Source organism: Peromyscus eremicus, chromosome 6 (assembly GCF_949786415.1).
Source record: "Peromyscus eremicus chromosome 6, PerEre_H2_v1, whole genome shotgun sequence".
Lineage (NCBI taxonomy): Eukaryota > Metazoa > Chordata > Mammalia > Rodentia > Cricetidae > Peromyscus > Peromyscus eremicus.
The window spans coordinates 68,371,979-68,393,071 of NC_081421.1; the positions used below are offsets into that span (position 1 = coordinate 68,371,979).

The following is a 21,093-nucleotide window of genomic DNA, read 5'->3' on the forward strand; positions in this document are numbered from 1 at the left end:
TGGCTTACGAAGGGAATCCTGCAGGATAGGAGGAGGAAAAGCCACTGATGGCAATTCCCGTAACTCAGTGGCTTTTATACAAACGAATCATTTACATATAATTTGCATGTTGGTATACTTGTGGAAGTACATAAACTATCACTACATCCACATCTCGCCGCCTATCCAGCCCACGGTGCTTCCCTCTCGGCTTCCTTAGTAAAGCCTGCCTCTTAGGTCCGCCCTCAAACACTGGGCCCGCCTTCCCCCGATAAGCCCCGCCCTGCTCCCCCGCCCCTTCCCAAGCTTCCAAATCGCTCTTCCCCGCCCCCTTTTTATTTCTGAACAGGCGTGACTCGGGCAGCTCACCCAACTCAGATTACTATGGCATCGGTAGCGTCCTGACAGTCCGGGAAGCAGGAAGGCAAATCCCGGCAAGAAGGGCTCGGGCCCAGGAGACTCTAACCTGCAGAGGAACTGTTGTTTTGGGTCCTGCTTGTGCGGTCCGGTCCAACTTGAGGCAGCGTGAAGGCCCCTTCAGGCGGCGCCGCGGGCAGCCCCGCAGCCGGGGCCTGGTGCAGCCGCCGCGGCCGCTGTCAGGGAAGCGCAGGCGGCCAATGGAACCCGGGAGCGGCCGCTGCTGCTGAGGCGGCGGTGTCGGCAGTCCGACCCCGACCGCCTGCACCCCCTCCGCGAGGGTCCCCCGGAGGTAAGCGGCTCCTCCCCCATGAGTCGCCTTTGCCCTGGTGGGGGGTCCTTCTGCCACCCTGTCCCGCACAGCCTACCGCGACCTGGGTTCGACTACAAAACTGCCCTCCTGGTGGGAGCTGCACCCTGAGGTCCCTCACCCTGTCCCCTCGGGCCCGGGGTCGTCGTCTCTGCTTTTTGGCTTCCTCCTCTGTTTAGCCCCTCCCTCTGCCCCGTGGATTCCACCTCCCCCCACCACACACACTTCTTACCCCTGTTGCCTCTGTCCCCTAACTATTTCTCCAAGCCGTGAACCTTCTCCACGTTAGACTCCCTCTACAATGTCCATCCTTGTTTGCCCTTCTCGCCGTTTGTGTTTCTGCTCCCAGACCTTCTCCATGGACTCCGCCTTTATCCCTTTTCCTATTTTTGCCCCACTCCTAGTCTGTGCAACCTCAGCACAGAGTTCCCATTTCCCTCAGCTAGAGATCGTATCCCTCTCTTCTGCTTCCGATTCCATTACCTCACCGTAACCCACTCCCCCCAGCTCCTAGCTTCCAAGAATTGCCTATTTCCTTCTTAAAGGATCTCAGACCGTTGTCATCATGCCCAAGATCCCATCTACTCTGACCTCAGTGCTCAACTCTTCTCTGGGGTCCCTGATGATACCTGGAGTTGGTCGTCTTTGGCTTCGCGTTCCCCCTTCTCAATCTCCAGTCCTCCGGAGGATGGTTCCTGTAGGAGAAGGATCTGCCGTGAACACCCTTTCGGATTAGGGATTTCCAACTTTTGACACACACACAAAAACAACCCTCTTTCCAGGACTTTGCCAATCTTTGTCTCCCTTCGTTCTGTTTTCCCTGTGGTCTTTAAGTGTTCTCTGTCACACTCTTTATCTCCACACATCACTTATTTCAGATCAGCCAAACCTTGAACTAAGAAGAAAACGTGTTGTGAGGAGGGGTGCCTCAGCTGTCTGGACAGATGTGTGTTTCTGAAGGATGGAGCAACTTTTAAAGAAGTCCCTATCAATCACATTACATTTCGTTGACTGATTAGGAGCAACCACTAGGACAGATGGGCAGGCTTGCATGGACACTGACTGAGGCTGTGAGAAATTTTGCTTCAGGTTGTTTATTTTAGGTCTTTGTTAGGTCACAGGATAGTATCTCCTACTCCTGTCTAGACCACATCATTACTTTACTGACCAAAGCCTCGTGGAATAGTGCTGGTTGGTTTCATAAGCACTTGCACCTAAGGGGTGAAGTTGTGTATGTCTGGGGTGGGGGGTGACTGGGAAAAGGAACATGAGATGACATAAAGAGCTGGCATATTCAGAATCAGGACCCTTGGTTCTGCATGTAACTTCCTTACTTGAACTTGAAAATGCTTTTTTGAGAAAAATGACCCATTCTGTAAGCACCAGGGCAATGATAGGCTAGTAGCAGGATGTCTGTTGGGAGAAGAATTATACTTTTTCTTTTAATCTATTAAACACTGCAGGTTCTCAGGCAAAAGGTATTTATTGCTAGTGATTTTGTCATCTTGAGACTTTCCCTTTATTGTGATATTTTGATCTCTCTGGTCTCTGTGTGTATGAAGTCAGTTTGAAACACAAGCTCCTGGCCTGCTACTTTTCAGCTCTGCCTTTTTCTCTTCCACCATGTTAAATCGTTGGCCACCTGCGCCTCTCTTTCTGTACCTGATCCATAACTCCAGAGTCTGTAGTTAGAAAATGTGTTTGTAGAAGAGCCCTTGGGAAAGGGGACTTAGCGGCTGACCAGCTCCTGCTTCGTCTCCCACATCTCTTCTGGCCTGAGATAATAAGGAAAGCACAGGCACTCCGTTCCTCTCCCAACTCTGGGCCTGCTCAGGTCTGAAATAGTTCTATAAACCAGGTGGTGGTGGTGCGCCTTTGATCCCAGCACTGGGGAAGCAGAATTTGGATCTCTGAGTTCGAAGCCAGCCTAGTCTATAAATGGAGTTTTAGGACAGTCAGAGCTGTTACACAGAGAAACCCTGTCTCAAACTGCACCCCCCCCCCAAAAAAAAAAAAGAAAGAAAGAAAGAAAAGAAAATAGTTAAACCATCTTGGCCCACTTCTTACCCGAAGTTACTCAGAGTACAATCTAGTAATCCATCTATGGGAGACCTTCCCTCCTTAGATGTGCCTTTAACAAAAAAACATACCTCTAGTTGTCCTTGCTTCTCATCTGGGTCCACACTGCATAAGAACATGTTTGTTGAACACTAATGTAACAAACTGAGCTGCTTTGGTTTGGGGAAGAGGTTTGGGAAAGAGGTTTGGGAGGATCATTTCTGTAATTGGCATGGGACAAAAGAGGGCCTAGTCTAAGCACATTGAGGACTTAAACAAGGAGGACTAGTTCAGAGAAAGGTGAGCAGTACAGGTTGCTTTCTTTACCATCTGTCAGTCTCATCAGGGGCTCCTGAGCAGGCTTAGGCTGTCTGGCTGGAATCTGCTTATACCTGCTACATGGCCTTACACAGAGTTCTCAGCTTGATCAATATTGACCTAACTACTGTGAGACCACTGCCCTTCCCCTACGGCTGTAGTTGAGAATGCCCTCTTCCCTGATACCACCATCTTTTGAGACCTTGGGCAAGCATACTTGCTTCCTGCTGGGCTTGAGCTTGCTAGACTGCTCAGTCCAGAGTCTCTACAGGGAAAAATGTAGAAATCATTCTTCCTTTACCATTAAAGTCAAAGGTGAAAGATGAGTTGAGTTCTTAAAGATTTGTAATAGACCTTAAGACATGGAAAGGAACTTCTTTTTTAAGAAAAATATTTTATGTGTATGGATGTTTTGCCTGCCTGTATGTCCATGGGCCATACATGTGCCAATTGCCTGCAAAGGCCAGAAGAGGATGTTTGTTCCCTTGGAACTGGAATTAAAGATGGTTGTGAGCTGCTGGGAATTGAACCCAGATCCTCTGGAAGAGCAGATAGTGCTCATAACTGTTGAGCCCTCTGTCCAGCCCCAGCAAGGAACTTGACAGCAGAACAAGTAGCCTAGGACAATACAGAGTCCCTTTTGAAGAGCAGCCTATTTTTAAAAGTTGCTGCTAACGATGTACATGTACTTGGTAATATTCAATAGCATTGTAGGGATTTACGATCAAAACTAACAGTCCCTTTCCCTACATCTGTACTCACACTCCCTCAAATTGGAGCTAGCCTCTTTAATTATCTCAGTATAAACTTCTATCCAGAGCTCATTACCGTAGCTTCACTTAAATGCTTGTTTCCCGACCCTTTGTTGCAAAAGAGAGTTTGATTGTAGAGGATTTATACTTGTTTAGGTAATTATTACATTTTTGTTTCCATCTGAGCCTTTTCCATTGCTGGGATTGAAACTCAGAGCCTTGCTCATGTTAGATAAATCCTATATCACTGCACTGGACCATTGGTTCACTACACCCTTGGCCTTCTTTTCCATGAACTTTAACTGCACCTCATACAGTAAGATACTGGTTCCTTTATCTTTTTTTTCCACTTCTTGTGATCCATCTCAAAGGATCCTTAAAAGGAAGGAAAACTGAGCTGGCCTGCCTGCTTAGAAGAAGAGCCCTAGATCAGATGATTTCTAAAAAGTAATTCTGTGTGCCAGGCGGTGGTGGCACACACCTGTAATCCCAGTACTCAGGAGGCAGAGGCAGGTGGATCTCTGTGAGTTTGAAGCCAGTCTCAAAGTGGTCTACAGAGTGAGTTCCAGGACAGCCAGAGCTGTTACACAAAGAAACTCTGTCTCAAAAACAAACAAAAGACATTCTGTGAAAATGCAGGAGCATGTTAAAGCATCAGGATTGGTGTGAAGCAGTTCATATTTATCATGCATGGTAAAAGATTTGAAGTGGTAATAATGGTGATTGGGTAAGGGCATTGATTTGGGACTTGGTACCATCTTTCCTGAAAAGCCAGTCCAGTAAGTCTTTTCATGAAGACTTTTTTCATTAAATTCTGTGCAAGCAACTTCATGAAAAGTTTTTTTTTTTTTTTCATGAAAAGACCTTTTTCATTAAATTCAGAATTTCTGAGGTGCTCAGTTGAAGATAGCCTGGTTAAGAGATAATATTCCCTCCAGAGTCTTCTGTAGACATAACTGCTCAGGCCAATAAAACATATGGGGCCACCTTCTCTGCCTCTTCAGAAGCTGCTCTGTACTACCATAACCTGGACTGACCCTGATAGCCTTTCTCTACTATATTAGTTATTTTCTTGTTGCTATCACAAAATACCTGACAAAAGCGACTTAAAGGAGGATTTGTTTTGTCTCACAGTTTGAGGTTACAGCCTGTCCGAGTGGAGTGTGGTGGTGTGGTGTAAGGAGTGAGGCAGCTGGTCACTTTGCATCTGCAGTAAGGACAGAGAGACCATGAATGGACGTACTTGCCTTACTGCCTCCTTTTGATTCAGTCTGGTGCCCCAGGCCATGGAATGGTGCCTCCAACCTAGTCTAGAAAAATCGCTCACAGACATGCATACAGAGGTTTGTTTCCATGGTGACTTTAAATCCTATGAAGTTGATTTAAGATTACCCATCATGCCTACCTTGCCCAGTTCCATGGGGCACAGTTGTCAACACTTTCAGCTCTGATCTTTCCCCAGCCCCCTCCTTCTTTCCTAGTAGCTGAGCTGCTAGGCTCAGACAAGGAGGCTCTTCTTTTTTCCCCAGTCTGTCTTAAGGAGAGTTTAGACTCCCAGTGTGCTGTGGATCCTCAGCTGTGTGGATGCTACAGCTTGTAGGAGGAAGAGTGATAAATACAAGGCTTGTTTCTCCTCCTTTTTTTGTTGCTGCATTTTAATCCTTTTACTTTCTTCAGAATAGTTAGTGCTCCAAGGTTTATTTTCATTGCATTTAAAGATGAAGAAATTAATATTGAAGAGCATATTTGAATTAGATTTTGGAGAATCCCTTATTTCTGTTACTCATGTAGATGTGTCTCTGCCCATATGTTTATTTGTGTGTGCACACATACATGTGGAGGCCAGAAGACAACTTTAGGTTGTTTATCAGATGCTGACCAGCAACCTTTTCTAAAAGACAGGAGTTCCTTAGCTTGCATCTGGCTGAGTACAATAGACTGGCTAGGTGATAAGTCCTAGGGATCTGCCTGTCTCTGTTTTCCCAGCACCGGGGATCACAAGTGTACACTACCATGCTAGGCTTTTTTGACATGGGTTCTGGAGATCAAACTCAGGTCCTGGTGCTTGCAGAGTAAGCATTTTCCCATCTGAACAACCTTTTCAGTCCCTATTTCTATTATCTTAATTGCCAATGTGATCTAACCCTATTTCCTCTAGTACCCCTTCTCTCTGACTTGTGGTCCCTGAGTCCCTAAGAGCCAGGTGGAGATGCTTGTATAAAAGAGAAGTCAGGCTTATCTGCCCTACTTTTTCGGTTTGGTTTGGTTGGTTTTTTTTTTATTTGTTTTTTTTTGGGGGGGGTTGGTTTTAGTTTTGTCTTGACAATAATCTCTTGTAGCCCAGGCTGGCCTCAACTCACTAAGTAGCTGAAGATGAGCACGAACTGTTGATCCTCCTGCCTCTACTACCCAAGTGCTGAGATTACAGGCATATACCACAATACCCTGCTTTTTAAAAAAATCTGTGTTTCGTGTGCCTGTGCATGTGCCAGTACACACATGCCATGCCGTGCATGTGAAGGTGAGAGGAAAAGTTTCATGGCATGACTGATTCTCTCCTTCTGCCTTAGGCTCAAGGAATGGAACTCGGGCCTCCAAGCTTGCATGGCAAGTGCTTCTGTTCACTGAGCCAATCTCACGTGCCCTATGCCAGGCTTTTTCTGCACCTGTTGATAGCATCCGGTTTCTTAGGCAGGTGGGGGAATCTGTTCACTGTGGGATTCCTCGCTGAGCCCTGGGAGACTGTCTTCTTTTGCCTATGGGATAAAACGGTGATGATACCTTTACCTACCTTCCTGGTGCCAGTCATAAACACAATTCCAATTAATTGGGACAGGAATATTAATTTCCTGTCAAGTCTAAGACACTCTTGTGTGTGAGGATGAGTGAACTTCATTTCCCTTGGAAGTTTAGGGGATGGTTGGTTTTGTTTTGTTTGTTTGTTTGTTTGTTGTTGTTTTTTTAAAGATTTATTTATTTATTACGTATACAGTGCTCTGTCTGCATGTAGGCTGCAGGCCAGAAGAGGGCACCAGATCTCATTACAGATGGTTGTGAGCCACCATGTGGTTGCTGGGAATTGAACTCAGGACCTCTGGAAGAGCAGTCGGTACTCTTATCCTCTGAGCCATCTCTCCAGCCCTGTTTTGTTTTTTGAGACAGGATTTCTCTGTGTAACAGCCCTAGCTGTCCTGGAACTCGCTTTGTAGAACAGGCTGGCCTCAAACTCACAGAGTTCTGTCTGCCTCTGGAGTGCTGGGATTAAAGTGTGCCCTCCACAGCCCGGTGATTGTTTTTGTTTTAATGATACTGGGGATCAAATACAGGGCTTTGTACGTGTTAGACAAGTACTCTGCTTCTAAGCTTTTATTTACTCTCAGTACCCCTTTAAATTTTTTGCTTTGTTTCTTTTTAGATTATACCATGTAAACTGGGCCTTGAACTTGCTTTGCTATATAACTGAGGATGACCTTGTGTTCTTGATCCTCCTGCCTCTGACTCTCAGGGATTACAGTTCTGCACCCCATACCAGATCTCCTTTAAGGTTTTGAAAAGCAGACTTTTAGGATTTAGAAGTCTCTAGGGGCAGTAGAGATAGCTCAGCAGTTATAAGCACTGGCTGCTCCAGAGGACCTGAGTTCTGTTCCCAGCAACCACAGGGTGGCTCACAACCATCTGTGATGAGATCTGGTGCCCTCTTCTGGCTTGCAAGCATACATGCAGACAGAACACTGTATACATAATAAATAAATAAATCTTAAAAAAAAAAGTCTCTGAAATAGAAAAGAGAAGGATGAGTCAGGCATACAGATACTGAGAAAAAAGAGATAGTTGAACAGAGTTGATTGAGGCTAGAAGACCTAGAAGGTAAAGGTCTCAGTCATGAGAGTGCCCTACAGAGGTGTGGCAGGAGTGATTAAAGCTGCTATTATTCCTGTGCAATACACATAGGCAGCCATGCTGGTTCTTCTGCTCAGAGGCACTGCCTACCTCTGGGAAAGAGTATAGTGAAAGGCTGCCACCTTCATATTGATACCAAGCCCAGACCTCATCAGGAGTACAGAGATACTTTTCTTGCTTGACAGAGTTGGGAGAAAGTTGAAGTAAAGTTTCCCTTTTTGTTGGTATTTGAGAGTTGAAGAGTTTCCCATCAGTCTTTCTGCAAAGCTTTGGTACTATTCCCGGGAAGCAGAGAACTAGACTGTATAATATTGGGCAAATGAAAGTAACCTTGCCACTTAACGCTTCAGAGGTAAAAGACGTATCCGTGGAAGGAAGGTGGTAGAAAGTAGGGCTTCTGCAGCTGGAGATGCAGCTTAGTTGGTAGAGTGCATGCCTAACATGTATGAAGCCCTGGATTCAATCAAACCAGGCATACAGGCCCCTGCCTTTAACCCTGGTACTTGGGAAATGAGGCACAAGTATCACAAATTTAAAATCATCCTCCGCTATATAGTGAGTTCAAGGCCAGCCTGAAATTCATGAGACCCCTGTCTAGGGAAAAAACAAAAGTCCTTCAGAGTGACCAGAAAAACATATACTGAGCACCCCTTTTCTACTCACCCAAGGTATAAATACCCCAGCCTCACTGGAACAAAGAATAATGTTCTAAACACTTAGAAATTACTTTCTTTTTTTGTTTGTTTGCTTGTTTGTTTGTTTTGAAGACAGGGTTTCTCTTGTGTAGCTCTGGCTGGCCTGGAACTCACAGAGATCCGCCTGCCTCTACCTCCCGAGTGCTGGGATCAAAGGCGTGCGCCACCACCGCCCGGCTGGAAATCACTTACTTTCTAGTTCTACAGAAGCCTCCCCCTTCTTCTAAAGTGGTACATTAGATGCTCTCTTTATTTGGAAAGAGGTCTCTGAGTCTACTGATGCTATGTCGAGGTTCTAAAGCCAGAGTCATCTGACAAAGGGTTCTAGACTTTTCTCCTGATCTGGTCACTCTGAGATCCTTTTCTTCTGCTTTTTGCTTACTCTCCTGATCTGGTTTGGTGACACTCTGAAGGCTCCTGTAGGGTCAGTGGTTCTCACAGCAGTATTCTCTGACTGCTTCTACAAGTCCATCCAGAGAGAGATCCAAGTTTCAACTCCTGTGTCGCCCTGGTTTTTTAGAAGTTAGAGACCCATGAGTCCTGATTTCTTTTTGTCTTTTTACAGCCCTTCCAGTTCCTAGAGTTTGTACATGATAGTGGGGAAGGGGTAGTAAGGGGAGGGAAAAGTGGTCATAAATTTTTAAAGAATCACAAATAACTAGTACAGCTCATGTCCCTTATAATAGCACATATGCACACACTGTTTAGTAACCTTTTACAGGGTTAGAATTCAACTAGCATTGTTGAGTACTACCTCGTGCCAGAAACTGTATTCAATCATTTCATCCGCATACGTTTATGTCTGTCTTCTATACAGCAGCAATGTGAAGTAATTATTTTTTTTCTCAATTTGCAGTTGAAGAGACTGAAACAGAAGATACATGGTGTGTTTCAGTTTTTACGGCTATAAACACAGAGCAAGGGTGTAGTGTCAGGAAGCCAGACGTGCGGAAAGTGGTATAGCTTCTGCAGGATTGCTGACGGCTGTTTGAGAGATGCTCTCCACTACGGGAAGCCTAGTGTGGTAGTTGCTGGCTCTTGTTCCCTGGGCACTCTGTCTGTAACCACAGCCAGGAGTAGTAACTAGTACCTATAATTCCAGTACTTGGAAGGCTGAGGCAGGAGGATCACTACAAGTGTAAGGCCAGCCTGGGTATAAGATTGTCTCAGAAGACAATAACAGCTTTGATACTAAATAAAGAGAGAGGCAGAGAACTTGTGTGTGAAATATGTTATGAATAGTTTAAATAGGAAAAGTATCACCACAGGCATTTGAAGGTGACACAGGAAGAACAAGAAAAAAGTATTTAGAGTTAAAGAAAAGAGAATAAGACCAAGTTGCTCCCCAGTATGCTGAAAAACTTATAAGACTATATAACTGTATCACCTGTTTGCACATACAAGCTAAGAACCACGGCTAGTTTGAGTAAGTACAGAAGGAATGAAGATATGCAGTGATCAGAAGTGGAGGTAGTGAGGGAGATTTCTGTGGAGATGACTTCGCTGATGTTGAAGGAGTGCAGAAAGACAGGAGGAGGTGCTTGGGCAGGCTTCATGGTAAAGGGAAGACCTGAATATGACACCACTAACCACTGTGTGTGTGTATGTCCCTTTCTGTTCTTGTCTCCCTCCTCTAGCTTGGAAGCTCCAAGTCTGGCTGTAGCCATGGGAGACATGGTGGTGGAGCCTGCCACCTTGAAGCCAACTTCTGAGCCTACTCCTAGCCCATCAGGGAATAACGGGGGCTCATTACTAAGCGTCATCACAGAGGGGGTCGGGGAACTGTCAGTGATTGACCCTGAGGTGGCCCAGAAGGCCTGCCAGGAGGTGCTGGAGAAAGTCAAGCTTTTGCATGGAGGTGTAGCCATCTCTAGTAAAGGTACCCCGCTGGAGCTGGTGAATGGGGATGGTGTGGACAATGAGATCCGTTGCCTAGATGATCCACCTGCCCAGATCAGGGAGGAAGAAGATGAGATGGGGGCCACTGTGGCCTCTGGCACAGCCAAAGGAGCAAGAAGACGACGACAGAACAACTCAGCCAAACAGTCTTGGCTCCTGAGACTGTTTGAGTCAAAACTATTTGACATCTCTATGGCCATTTCATACTTGTATAACTCCAAGGAGCCTGGAGTGCAGGCCTATATTGGCAACCGCCTCTTCTGCTTTCGCAATGAGGATGTGGACTTCTATTTGCCCCAGTTGCTTAACATGTATATTCACATGGATGAGGACGTGGGCGATGCCATTAAACCCTACATAGTCCACCGATGTCGCCAGAGCATCAACTTTTCCCTCCAATGTGCCCTGTTGCTTGGGGCCTACTCTTCAGACATGCACATTTCCACCCAACGACACTCCCGAGGGACCAAGTTACGGAAGCTAATCCTCTCAGATGAGCTGAAGCCAGCTCACCGAAAGAGGGAGCTGCCGTCTTTGAGCCCAGCCCCTGACACAGGGCTGTCTCCCTCCAAAAGGACTCACCAGCGCTCTAAGTCAGATGCTACAGTCAGCATAAGTCTCAGCAGCAACCTGAAACGAACAGCCAGCAACCCTAAAGTGGAGAATGAGGATGAGGTAAATTGGGGGAGGGACAGAAGGGCAAGGTGTCCGAGGGTTGCATGGAGACAGGACATCTTACATGGGGTCACTCTGTTCTCTGTCCTCCCTTCTGTTCCATTTCACTGTTAGAAGGATGGAATGTTAGGATGGAAAAAGACCTTAGAATTCATGTATTCCATTGGCCTCATTTCACAGAGGAAAAATTCGAGAGTAGAGAGATAAAGTGACTTGCCTCAGGTCATCTAGCTAATGGCAGGGCTGATACTCTTGACTTTGTCCGAGTTGGCTTTCACTAAACTGTGCTGTCATTCCATTTCCACATACTAAGAACTGTGGTACAGGCCTGATGCACCCTGCCTGAGACCTGGCCTGGCTGAGGTACCAGCAGCCCCAGCAGCCCACAAGGAAAGAAAAGAGGCTGTGTTCTTTCTGTGCTGGGAGAGGAAGGATGCTAACTAGTACACCAACTTCTTCTCCTGGCCATTCCTCATAATCCCCTTCCCTCACTCCCCAAAGATCCTACTTTTTGCTAACATAGGGTAAAGTTTATTCTCTACCAGTGGGACCTCAACAGAATGTCCTGCCTTCGTTGGAGATAAACAAAAAGGGGAGAGAGAAATAGCCTTGGCAAAGTAAGTCTAATGCCTGGTTGAGGGGCTGAGACGGAGAAAAGAAAACTGAGCAGTAGCAGGCTACCTAATATTGGTACAGAGCAGGAAGTGAGTGGTCAAGAGCTTAGCGCCACCCTGTACTATACATCTGGACAGCTTGTGGGGAAACGTGCCCAGTGGATAACCAAGTTCAGTGGCCTGGTGTCCCAGCCAGACTAATGGGGCTCCAGTCTTCATCTCTGATTTCGCTGTTGGCAGACTCCCATCCTGGCTGCCAGCTGAGCCTAGCAAAGAAGGAATTGAAAAGAAAAGAAAAAAGGAAAAACAATGAATTTGCACTGTTGGAAAGCTTATGCCCATGGTCCTGGCATCTGGCTCTGTGGGGTGTAAACCACCCACATTTTTGATACAGTAAAGTTTCTTTCAAGTGGGGGGAAGTCAGAGTAGTTAGAGAAAGGAAAAGCAGTAGACAAGGGCAATCTGGAGCCTGCTCTCCCTGGAAATGTATTCTATTATGATATTTAAATCATACTAAAGCTAACTGTGCCACTGTTTATTGACCATTGATGTGCTAGACAGCAGGCCAGATAATGTATGTGGAACCCTCACAGCTCTACCTGGTGTTATTTCACCAGTGAGGAACCGGGCCTGGAGAAGTTAAGTGACTTTACTAAGGTCACTCAGCTGAGCTGCCTCGGTCATTGCTCAGCATCTGCTCCCCCATATCCCAGCTGTAAGAGGTCATGGGGGAAGAAGAGCCCAGGATGTGACAGTCTGCACTTCCACATCTGTGTACAGACAAAGCCCGAGCTATTATGGGAAGTAGAGTGGACCGTTTTCATTTCTGTCTGAGCTTTGCAGCAGAGTCCAGGGTCTAGGAAGGGAGGTTGTTGCAGAGCAAGAAGAACCCTCCAGATTGTGGTGGACCTGAGGGCCTGGAGGGCTTGAGCGTCTCTGAAAGAACTGCCTCATCTAAAATCAGATCTGGTTGGAGTGCGTGTGCGCATCTGGGAGGGAATTCATTGGTGCCTCTTGTCTGGCTTGACTTTTCCCTGTATCTATTTTTTAGTCTTCATCTTAGGACCAGAAAAGCAGAGGCCTTAGGGTTTCTCTTACCCTGTGCTGGTCTGGGGTCCCTCTTCTATGCATCTAACTTCTGCTGCAGGATTATGGATGGCTCTGAGAGGCAGGTATTCTATGAGTGTTTAAATCTCTAGGGTGGGTTTTTCAGTTGCCGTTCTTCCCCACCTGGCTCCTAGTTGATCACTAGGTCCGGGGAAGGAGGGAAGGAAGATAGTACTTCCCCAGGCCCGCCTGCGTTAGCTGATGCTGGCAGAGAGACACTTGAATCCACTGAGGCTCCTTGGGAAATGTGAAAGCATGAAAGAGAAACAGAGAACACAAACATAAATACCACTAGGTTTCTAGGCATGGAGCCAAACTCAGGGGTTTCTGCCAGTCCTTTTGACATGCTGAGGATATGTCTATCAAAGTTTTTGTGCTTGAGGTACCAAGGGAATTGGTCTTCCTTTTCTTCCCCCTTTGTCAGGAAACCTGACTCACTAAACAACTAGTTGCTTGTACAGTGTGCAGAGTTCTGTCCCAAAGGCAGCAGAGGATGGAGGATAAAATACTGTTCTTGGACTAGAACTGATAGTCTAATACCAGAGCTCCAATATGAGGAGCTCATCAGCATGTCTTTCTTGAAAAGTTGTTTCCTGAGGCAGTAAGTACATACATATCTTATTAAAATGAACTACAGATTTTTCTAGAGCCCAAGCAAGATCTTGTAAAGAAGGAGAGTTTCTGGGTGGGGCCTTACCCTCTCTGCTCCCAGTCTCAGTTTTCCTTTGGGTTCTGCTTAATCCCGTGCTCCTCCCACTATGGAGAAGCTCGGAAGAAGTGAGGTGGGGCCTCAGGGAAGAGGCCCAGGGCTACTTCCTGCCTGGAGTCTCCCTACAAAGTTCTTCTTCACTGGCCAGGTCTCAGAAGTTTCCATTTTCTTATGAGGATTCCTTCATGCTCCTTACAGAGGGTTCTAGCATTGATTTCTCACATCTCTCTCTCACACACACACACACACACACACACACACACACACACTCACACACACACACATACACACACATACACACACTCACACGCACACACATACACACACACACACACACATACACACACTCACACGCACACACATACACACACACACACACATACACACACACACACACACACACACACACACACACACACACAAGCCCAACCTTCAAAGCAGTTCTTATCAGCCTCAATTTTCCTTCCTGTTTGTAGCCAAATGATAAATATTTTGGCGTAGAGTTGGGGGGGGGCACAAGGATCACAGAGTGATTTAGGTACCACCCCCTCGTTCTATCCTCTCTACATAATGACACTCCAGACAGATAGCTTTGTCTTTTCAGGACTGTAACCTTTGTACAGAGAAATCTGCTGCATGTCACACTGGAAGCCCTTCCAGCCTGATAAGGGTGTGATGTCAGCTCTTGGCTTCAGCTTTACTCCCTAAAGCTGACTCAGTACAAATGACTCAGGCCTAGGGAGTAGGAGGAGAGGAACAGATCACGATATCCTCCTGCCTGCCATGGACATTCATGAGTCCACCGGGTCTCATCTGGGAGAGGATCAGCTAGAGCCAATCTCCTGCCTGTTACTCTTTCCCAACTAGCTGAGGTGTAGAAATTGAACCAGTAGGTTGTAACACATTCTGCCAGCCTCACTGTCTCAATCCTCCCTCCCACTGCTACTCAAAGTAGAAGAGTTGTGGCCTTAGCGGGGTGTTTCCAAGTGTGGCTACACCCTGTAAATGCTCTCCTGCCCAGTTTCATAAAGGAAAACCCAAACGTAGCAGCTCTACTGAGACCTTCAGCCATAGAGTTGAATTTAGCAGATGCTGACTGTAGAGAAGAAGTACAGTGCCCACTACCTTCTTGCTCTGGAAACTCTAAAAGACTCTGCCTCTTAGTCCAGACCCTCCCCTCCTGCCTTTGTGCACACATTCTGTGCCGCTGCCTGCCAGCTCTGGCAGACTGTGGACAGGACCAGGCTGGCCCAGGGCATGAGTACTGCTCCACAGCCACTGAGTGTGCTGCCCGCACTTGGTTCCTAGATAGCAGCTGAGCAAAGGAGACGGGGAGTGTTTGTTGTTTAAATTTTTTGTTTGTTTCCTAAGAAAGTCTCTCAGTATGAAGCCTGGGCTAGCCTTGAACTCTTGATCCTTCTGCCTTGGCCTGCCAAATACTGAGATTATAGGCGTGTGTCACTGCACTCAGCTGGAGTAATGTTTAGATTATTGGGGTCAGACTTTGGGCTGGGATCAAGACTGCTACTGCCCTGTTAATTAGCTTTCTTGGGTGGATTTAGCTAGGACCTAATTGTCCAACATCAGTCCAGAAATGTCATGTATTCAGTGTCATGTGCAGCAGCCTGACAGGAAGCCAGAGGTTTAATGGGTTTAATGAGACTGATGAATATGTGAGCATCCAGCCCACAGGTTTCAGGTTCATAGGTCTGGGATGCCCTTTGTCACACACTTAGGGTGATCCTGGGGCTGACTAAGGAGATCTGTACACCTGAAAGATTAGCTCTTCCTGAGATTGCCAGGAAACTAGAGGAATATAGACTTTCTAGTCCAGGGGTCGTGCAGTTGGTGGCTGTCCCCATGGAGAAGGGTTGGTTGAAAGCATGTGAGTGGGTGATAGGAAAGAAGTGAACCCTGGCCAGGCACTCACTGCACTAGGGGTCCAGCTCTAGGGTTTTGATCTAAAAGGAAGGTTTGTTCAGGCAGGAATAGAAGATAAAATAGAAAACAAAGTGCCTTTGCCTTCAGCTCTTAATCTCAAGGTCTGAGCTAGCCTTCCAACATCCCCCAAATGTCTAGACTCTGGGCAAGTGGCGTTTCCAGGCTGATCATCTTTCACTAAAGCAGAAAGATATAGCTGCACAGGAGAAGCAGTTATGATCCAAGTTGGAGCTAAATTCTTTGCCTTTGTCTCTTTCCCTCCCCCAACCCCACCCTTCCCCCCCTTGCCCTCTGGCCCTTTCCCAGGAGCTCTCCTCCAGCACCGAGAGTATTGATAATTCATTCAGTTCCGTAAGTGGGGCCAGGCTGGGACTGGGTGGCAGGCTCCTTGCGGCCGCATTTCCTCTCCGTCCTATGTCTTCTATGACCAGTGAAGGCCCCTTTAATTCCAGGAGATTAGCATCTCCTTGCCAGGCTTCCCAGACCTGGAGGCCAATGCCCTGAGCCCAGGCCCAGACAGGTTCAGCTGATCCTCTGCTCAAAGACAGCAGCTGGAATGTTCTTCTGCTCCTAGGCCTCTGGAGCAGACAGCTGGGACAGGTAGAATTTATTCCTGGATTAGAGCCAAGGACTGTTTGGCAGAAACCTCCAGGACCCCATTTCTCCCACCCAGAACCCTTTCCCCATGACTTCTGCCATCAGAATTTATTTTTTCAGTTTTCTAAATGTTAGGCTCTGTGCTGGCTGAGCCAACTCCAAAAACAAACAGGAACTGGCCTGAGGGAAAGTTTTGCCTTCCCACAACTGGTTTTCCTTTTTAACTTCATTTCTTCCAGGTCTGAGTTCTTCCCTTCCCCAGCCCACTGCCCAGGATGTCCCTTAATCCCTGTTCTCCTTTCTTCCTCCCTCTGGACTAAACCATGACCCTCTGGTCCTACAGGGTCTTGGACCTTGTTCCTGGCAAAGACGTGAGAGGAAATGCTGGACCCTCTGGGAGTTTGGATATTTAAATTTTTTTTTTTTTTTTTTTTTTTTACATTTTATTCTTTGTCTACCCACTGTTTTCTATTTTCTGTGCTGATCCCCTTTTAATCGTGATCCCTTCTCCTCCCATGTGGCAGAGCCTCTTTTTTGGAGGCCTGGGGTCATGTCCAGTCTGGCTAGGTAACATAGGGGTCTACAACTGAAAGGCTGATTTGAGGATGGAAAAGAAGTCTGCCTTTTCTAATATGAGGTGACTAAATTGGATGGGGTGGAGGGTCCTTTGGACAGTGACCCTTTGCCACCTGAGTGGATGGATTCAGGGATCAAGATAAAGGCATGAGTCTTCAGATCTCAATCGCCCTCCATAAACACACCCTCTCTTTCTGGGGTGGAACCCAGGGCCTCATCCTTTTTTGGCTGTGTTAGGCCCCTAGGATATTTCTAGGGATCCTTGAAGTCCAATTCCATTTTCTTTTTCTCCTGCAACCCTGTCCCTAGAGCTTCCCGTCCTTGCTGCTGTGCAGGGCTCTAAGCCAGCACAGCTCCTCCCATCATGGAGTAGAGGCTGTGCGGTTCCTTTGCCCCCTGACCCTATCCCACACGTCTAGGGGACATGGTATTGCCCAGTTCTCAGGAGAAGCCTCTGGGTGGGGAAAACTTAACAAGGCCCCGCCCTAGATGAAGTGCTATAGTAGCTGGCAGTAGCTGCTGGGGAGAGAGAATCCGTTTCCTCCAGGAATAAGCCCCATGATAGGTTTCCCAATCCTAAATGGTCAGCCATAAAAACTTTTACATGTGCACAGCACTAATTGGACTTAGTATTAGATGTATAAAATAATAAGAGGTTGAAAAAATGGCTCAATGGTTAAGAGCAATGGTTGCTCTTCCAGGGGGCTTACTTTTGATTCCCAGCGCTTACATGATGGCTCACAACCACCTGTAACTCCAGTCTCAGAGGATTGATGCCCTCTGTGGCCTCCATAGGCACTGCACACATATGGTATACAGACATATAGACAAAAAACCCATACACATAAAATAAAATAATTTTTTAAAGACTTATCCAGGTGTGGTGGTATGTGCCTTTAATCTCAGCACTTGGGAGGCAAAGGCAGGTGGATCTCTGTAGCTGGAGCTACACAGTGAGACCCTGTCTCAAAAACAAAAATAATTTCCATGCCCAGTAGTTTCATCTTTTTATAATACTGTAACACTATTACAGAAAAGGTAGAAAGAAACTGGGTCTTTCTGCTCCCAGTGTGTCCAAACTCTGAATAAATCTACTTTCAAAAAAATAATTTTTATTATAGAAGAGATGATGAATTCAAAAGGGAATAGGAGGGACATGGGAAGGGTAGAAGTGATATAAATATAGTACACTCATATATGAAATTCTCAAAACTTTCATTAACAAAAGAAGTCTTGAATAAAGTTTGTTCTTAATTTCAAAAAAAAAAGAAAACAAAAGATGTTCTTTTTCTTTTCTTTTTTCTTTCTTGTAGTATGAGCAGTAAAGGTAGAAATTCTCTATCAGAACAGTGAGCAGACTTGGTATAGTGGTACACATCTTTAATCCCACCACTGAGAAGGTAGAAGAAGGAGGATTTCTGTGAGTTAAAAGGCCAGCCTGGTCTATATAGTGAGCTCCAGGCCAGACAGGGCTATATAGCAAGATCTTGTCTCAAAAAAAAAAAAAAAGCCGGGTGCTCGTGGTGCATGCCTTTTCAATCCCAGCACTCGGGAGGCAGAGCCAGGCAAATCTCTGTGAGTTCGAGGTCAGCCTGGTCTACAGAGCGAGATCCAGGACAGGCACCAAAACTACACAGAGAAACCCTGTCTCAAAAAACAAAACAAACAAACAAAAATAGCAAAGAAATAGAAAGAGAAGCCAGGCAGTGGCGCACACCTTTACTCCCAGCACTCAGGAGGCAGAGGCAGGTGGATCTCTGAGAGTTCTGAGGCCAGCCTGGTCTACAAAGTTCCAGGACAGGCAGATCTGTTACACAGAGAAACCCTGTCTCAAAAAACCGAAAAAAAAAAAGGAGGGGGGTGGGGAGTAGTGAAAAGCCTGGTAAATGAAATACTATTTCAATAAGAAGAGCAGAAAGGAAGAATAAGAAGAGAGATTGTTTTATACATCTGAGGAGACATGATGAAATACGGAATTGTGTAGTAAATATCTGTTGGTTTTTCAGGGTCTTAGTATTTAAGTCTTGGCTGACCTAGTAATCACTAACTCAGGCTGGCTTGGAATTTGTGGCAGTCCTCCTGCCTCAGCCTCTCAAGAGCTAGAATGTGAGTCACCATGCCCAGCATATGGGGGTTTTGTTTGTTTGAATCAAGTTCTTTTCTATAGCCCACACTGGCCTCCAACTTGTGATCTTCCTTGCCTTGACTTTCAAGGTGCTAGGATTAGAGGTGTGCACCTCTCTGGCCAGCTTTGTGGCTGTCTTGAAAAAGGGTCCCTGTGGTAGACAGGCTTAGACTAGGAGAGCTCTTCATCATGTCTATCTGAGTCCATCTTTCTCCCCACCCTACCTTGGCCATTCTAGGAACTGCTAAAATACCTGGCATGAGGAACCAAGCCTATCACAGGGAACTAAAATGGGGAGCCTAGCCTCTGAAAGGCAGGGGAAGAGGACCCAGGGAGTAATTGCTAGAGACAGGCCTTCAGAAGGGCCACCAAGGGCTAAAAGGAGCTATTGCTGTCTCCATCCACCTGTGTGCACCACCCTCCCCCTGCCTTATCTTTCCCCCTGGCTATACCCTCATTAATACAGTTTGCTCATTCTCTTCTCATCCCCTGCTTGTGTACTTAGCCCTGACGAGAATGTGGGGTAACTGGGTTATGTGCCATGGAGAACAACAGAAGTTTTAGGATGAAGAACCTTTTTCTTCTTTGAAAGGAGAAATACTGATTCAGGCCACTTTTCCTAGTCTTGTGAGGTCTGGCAGAGCCCTTTGGCACAGCCAGCCTGAGGGCCCAGACAGGAGAAGGGATAACCCTGTTCTTCAGATGAGTATGAGCTCTTCTGTCTGAGGTCCTGGGTGGCCTCTCTAGACCTTGTCCCCTTGCCTGCACCAAAGGCTTAGGGCAGTCTTTAAGAAAGGACTCAAGTCCAAGAAAAAAATGGTCTATCCCAGTGTGCTGAGTTCAGGCCATCTTGGGTCCCTAGGAAGTAGCTCAGAGAAGGGAATGTGTTGGTTCTTCCCAGTTCAAACTGAGAGGAGGAGGGTGGAAATTCCTACCATGGCCAAAGGTCGCCCCTTTCCTGGGGTTCTTTAAATACTGAGGCCCTGGCCAGAAGCAAATAAGAGGGATAGGCTGCTTTTCCAATGTCATCTTTACCATCTTTTGTTTCATCCCAACCCTCTGTAGCCTGTCCGGCTGGCCCCTGAACGAGAATTTATCAAGTCCTTGATGGCAATCGGCAAACGGCTAGCCACGCTCCCAACTAAAGAGCAGAAAACACAAAGGCTGATCTCAGAGCTCTCCCTGCTTAACCATAAACTCCCTGCCCGAGTCTGGCTGCCCACTGCTGGCTTTGACCACCACGTGGTCCGTGTGCCCCACACACAAGCTGTTGTCCTCAATTCCAAGGACAAGGTAAGTGGGTTCTGGCCTAGACCCTTCCCTTCATCTGACTGCATTCCCTTGATTCCTCAGGCTTTGTTCCCTACCAGCATGCTGGAGACTTTTTAGTTTATGGTGCATGTGTTAACCGTGACTCTACCTCATTGCTCCTGTGATGCTCAGAACCCAAGAACCCTCCTGCCTGACTTCTTGGGTTTTGCTTTTATGGGCCAAAGTAGCCCAATTCCAGTTTACCTCATGCCATCCTTGAGGAGAATGGCTTCCCACCCATTCCTTGTCCTCCTTTGAGAAGTTCTTCCAAACTTCCAGCCTCTCTGACTTTCAGGCTATCCAGGTACAACCACCATGTGGGTAAAGGGACATTTTTTATAAGACTTTTTTGATCAAAGTGGGTGGAAAGGAAAGAAATATGCCCAATTCATACTAGAAAAAATAAGCTGTGTTTGTCTGCTTACAGGAATGATGGTGCTCATGGTTCAGATTCTCCTCTCAGAGGAAGTATTGAAAATTAGGGTTCTCCTTGGGACACATATCGCTTTATCCAGTTTTTTGTGTCTACTTCCCTGGGCCCCGACTTTAGCATAAGCCCACAGAGCTTCAACTGCCATTGACAGTTGGAACAGTTTTCCAAATTGTACGTGTGCATTTGAAGTCCTGATGATAAGCGTGGAAGCCTTTGCAGTACCCTTCCCCCAAATGTTTTATGCAGGTGGTATCACAAGTGCCCACCTGTGCATGTTGCTCACAGTCAGAAGGGACTGCTGTTGAGGGTTGGAACAAAAAGAACTATGTCAATGAAATTTAGACGGGGAGGTAGTGGCAAATGCTGTCTTCCCCCACCCACCCACCCAGGCTCCCTACCTGATCTACGTGGAAGTTCTTGAATGTGAAAACTTCGACACAACTAGTGTTCCTGCCCGGATTCCTGAGAACCGAATTCGGAGCACACGGTCCGTAGAGAACCTGCCTGAATGTGGTATCACTCATGAGCAGCGGGCTGGCAGCTTCAGCACAGTGCCCAATTATGACAATGATGATGAAGCCTGGTCGGTGGATGATATAGGCGAGCTACAGGTGGAGGTGAGGTAGCGCCAAGGAGACAACACTGGGGGCCCAGCACCTGTTCTCTAGGAGCTTTTA

At 46.7% G+C, this 21,093-nt stretch overlaps 1 protein-coding gene across 4 annotated transcripts in view; it reads left to right on the forward strand.

The window, feature by feature from the left end:
- Window positions 1-310: 310 nt before the first annotated feature.
- Window positions 311-21,093, forward strand: part of Pi4kb (phosphatidylinositol 4-kinase beta) — a 34,501-nt gene continuing 13,718 nt past the window's right edge. Inside the window, exons 1-5 of one of the 4 annotated variants that reach the window (XM_059265808.1) lie at window positions 311-688; window positions 10,067-11,003; window positions 15,681-15,725; window positions 19,738-19,965; window positions 20,806-21,033. In XM_059265808.1, coding sequence (XP_059121791.1) covers window positions 10,095-11,003; window positions 15,681-15,725; window positions 19,738-19,965; window positions 20,806-21,033 — 1,410 coding nt within the window. In that variant the 5' untranslated portion in view covers window positions 311-688; window positions 10,067-10,094. The remainder of the gene's footprint in view (window positions 689-10,066; window positions 11,004-15,680; window positions 15,726-19,737; window positions 19,966-20,805; window positions 21,034-21,093) is intronic. The other 3 variants (XM_059265810.1, XM_059265809.1, XM_059265811.1) reach the window with 3 other exon arrangements.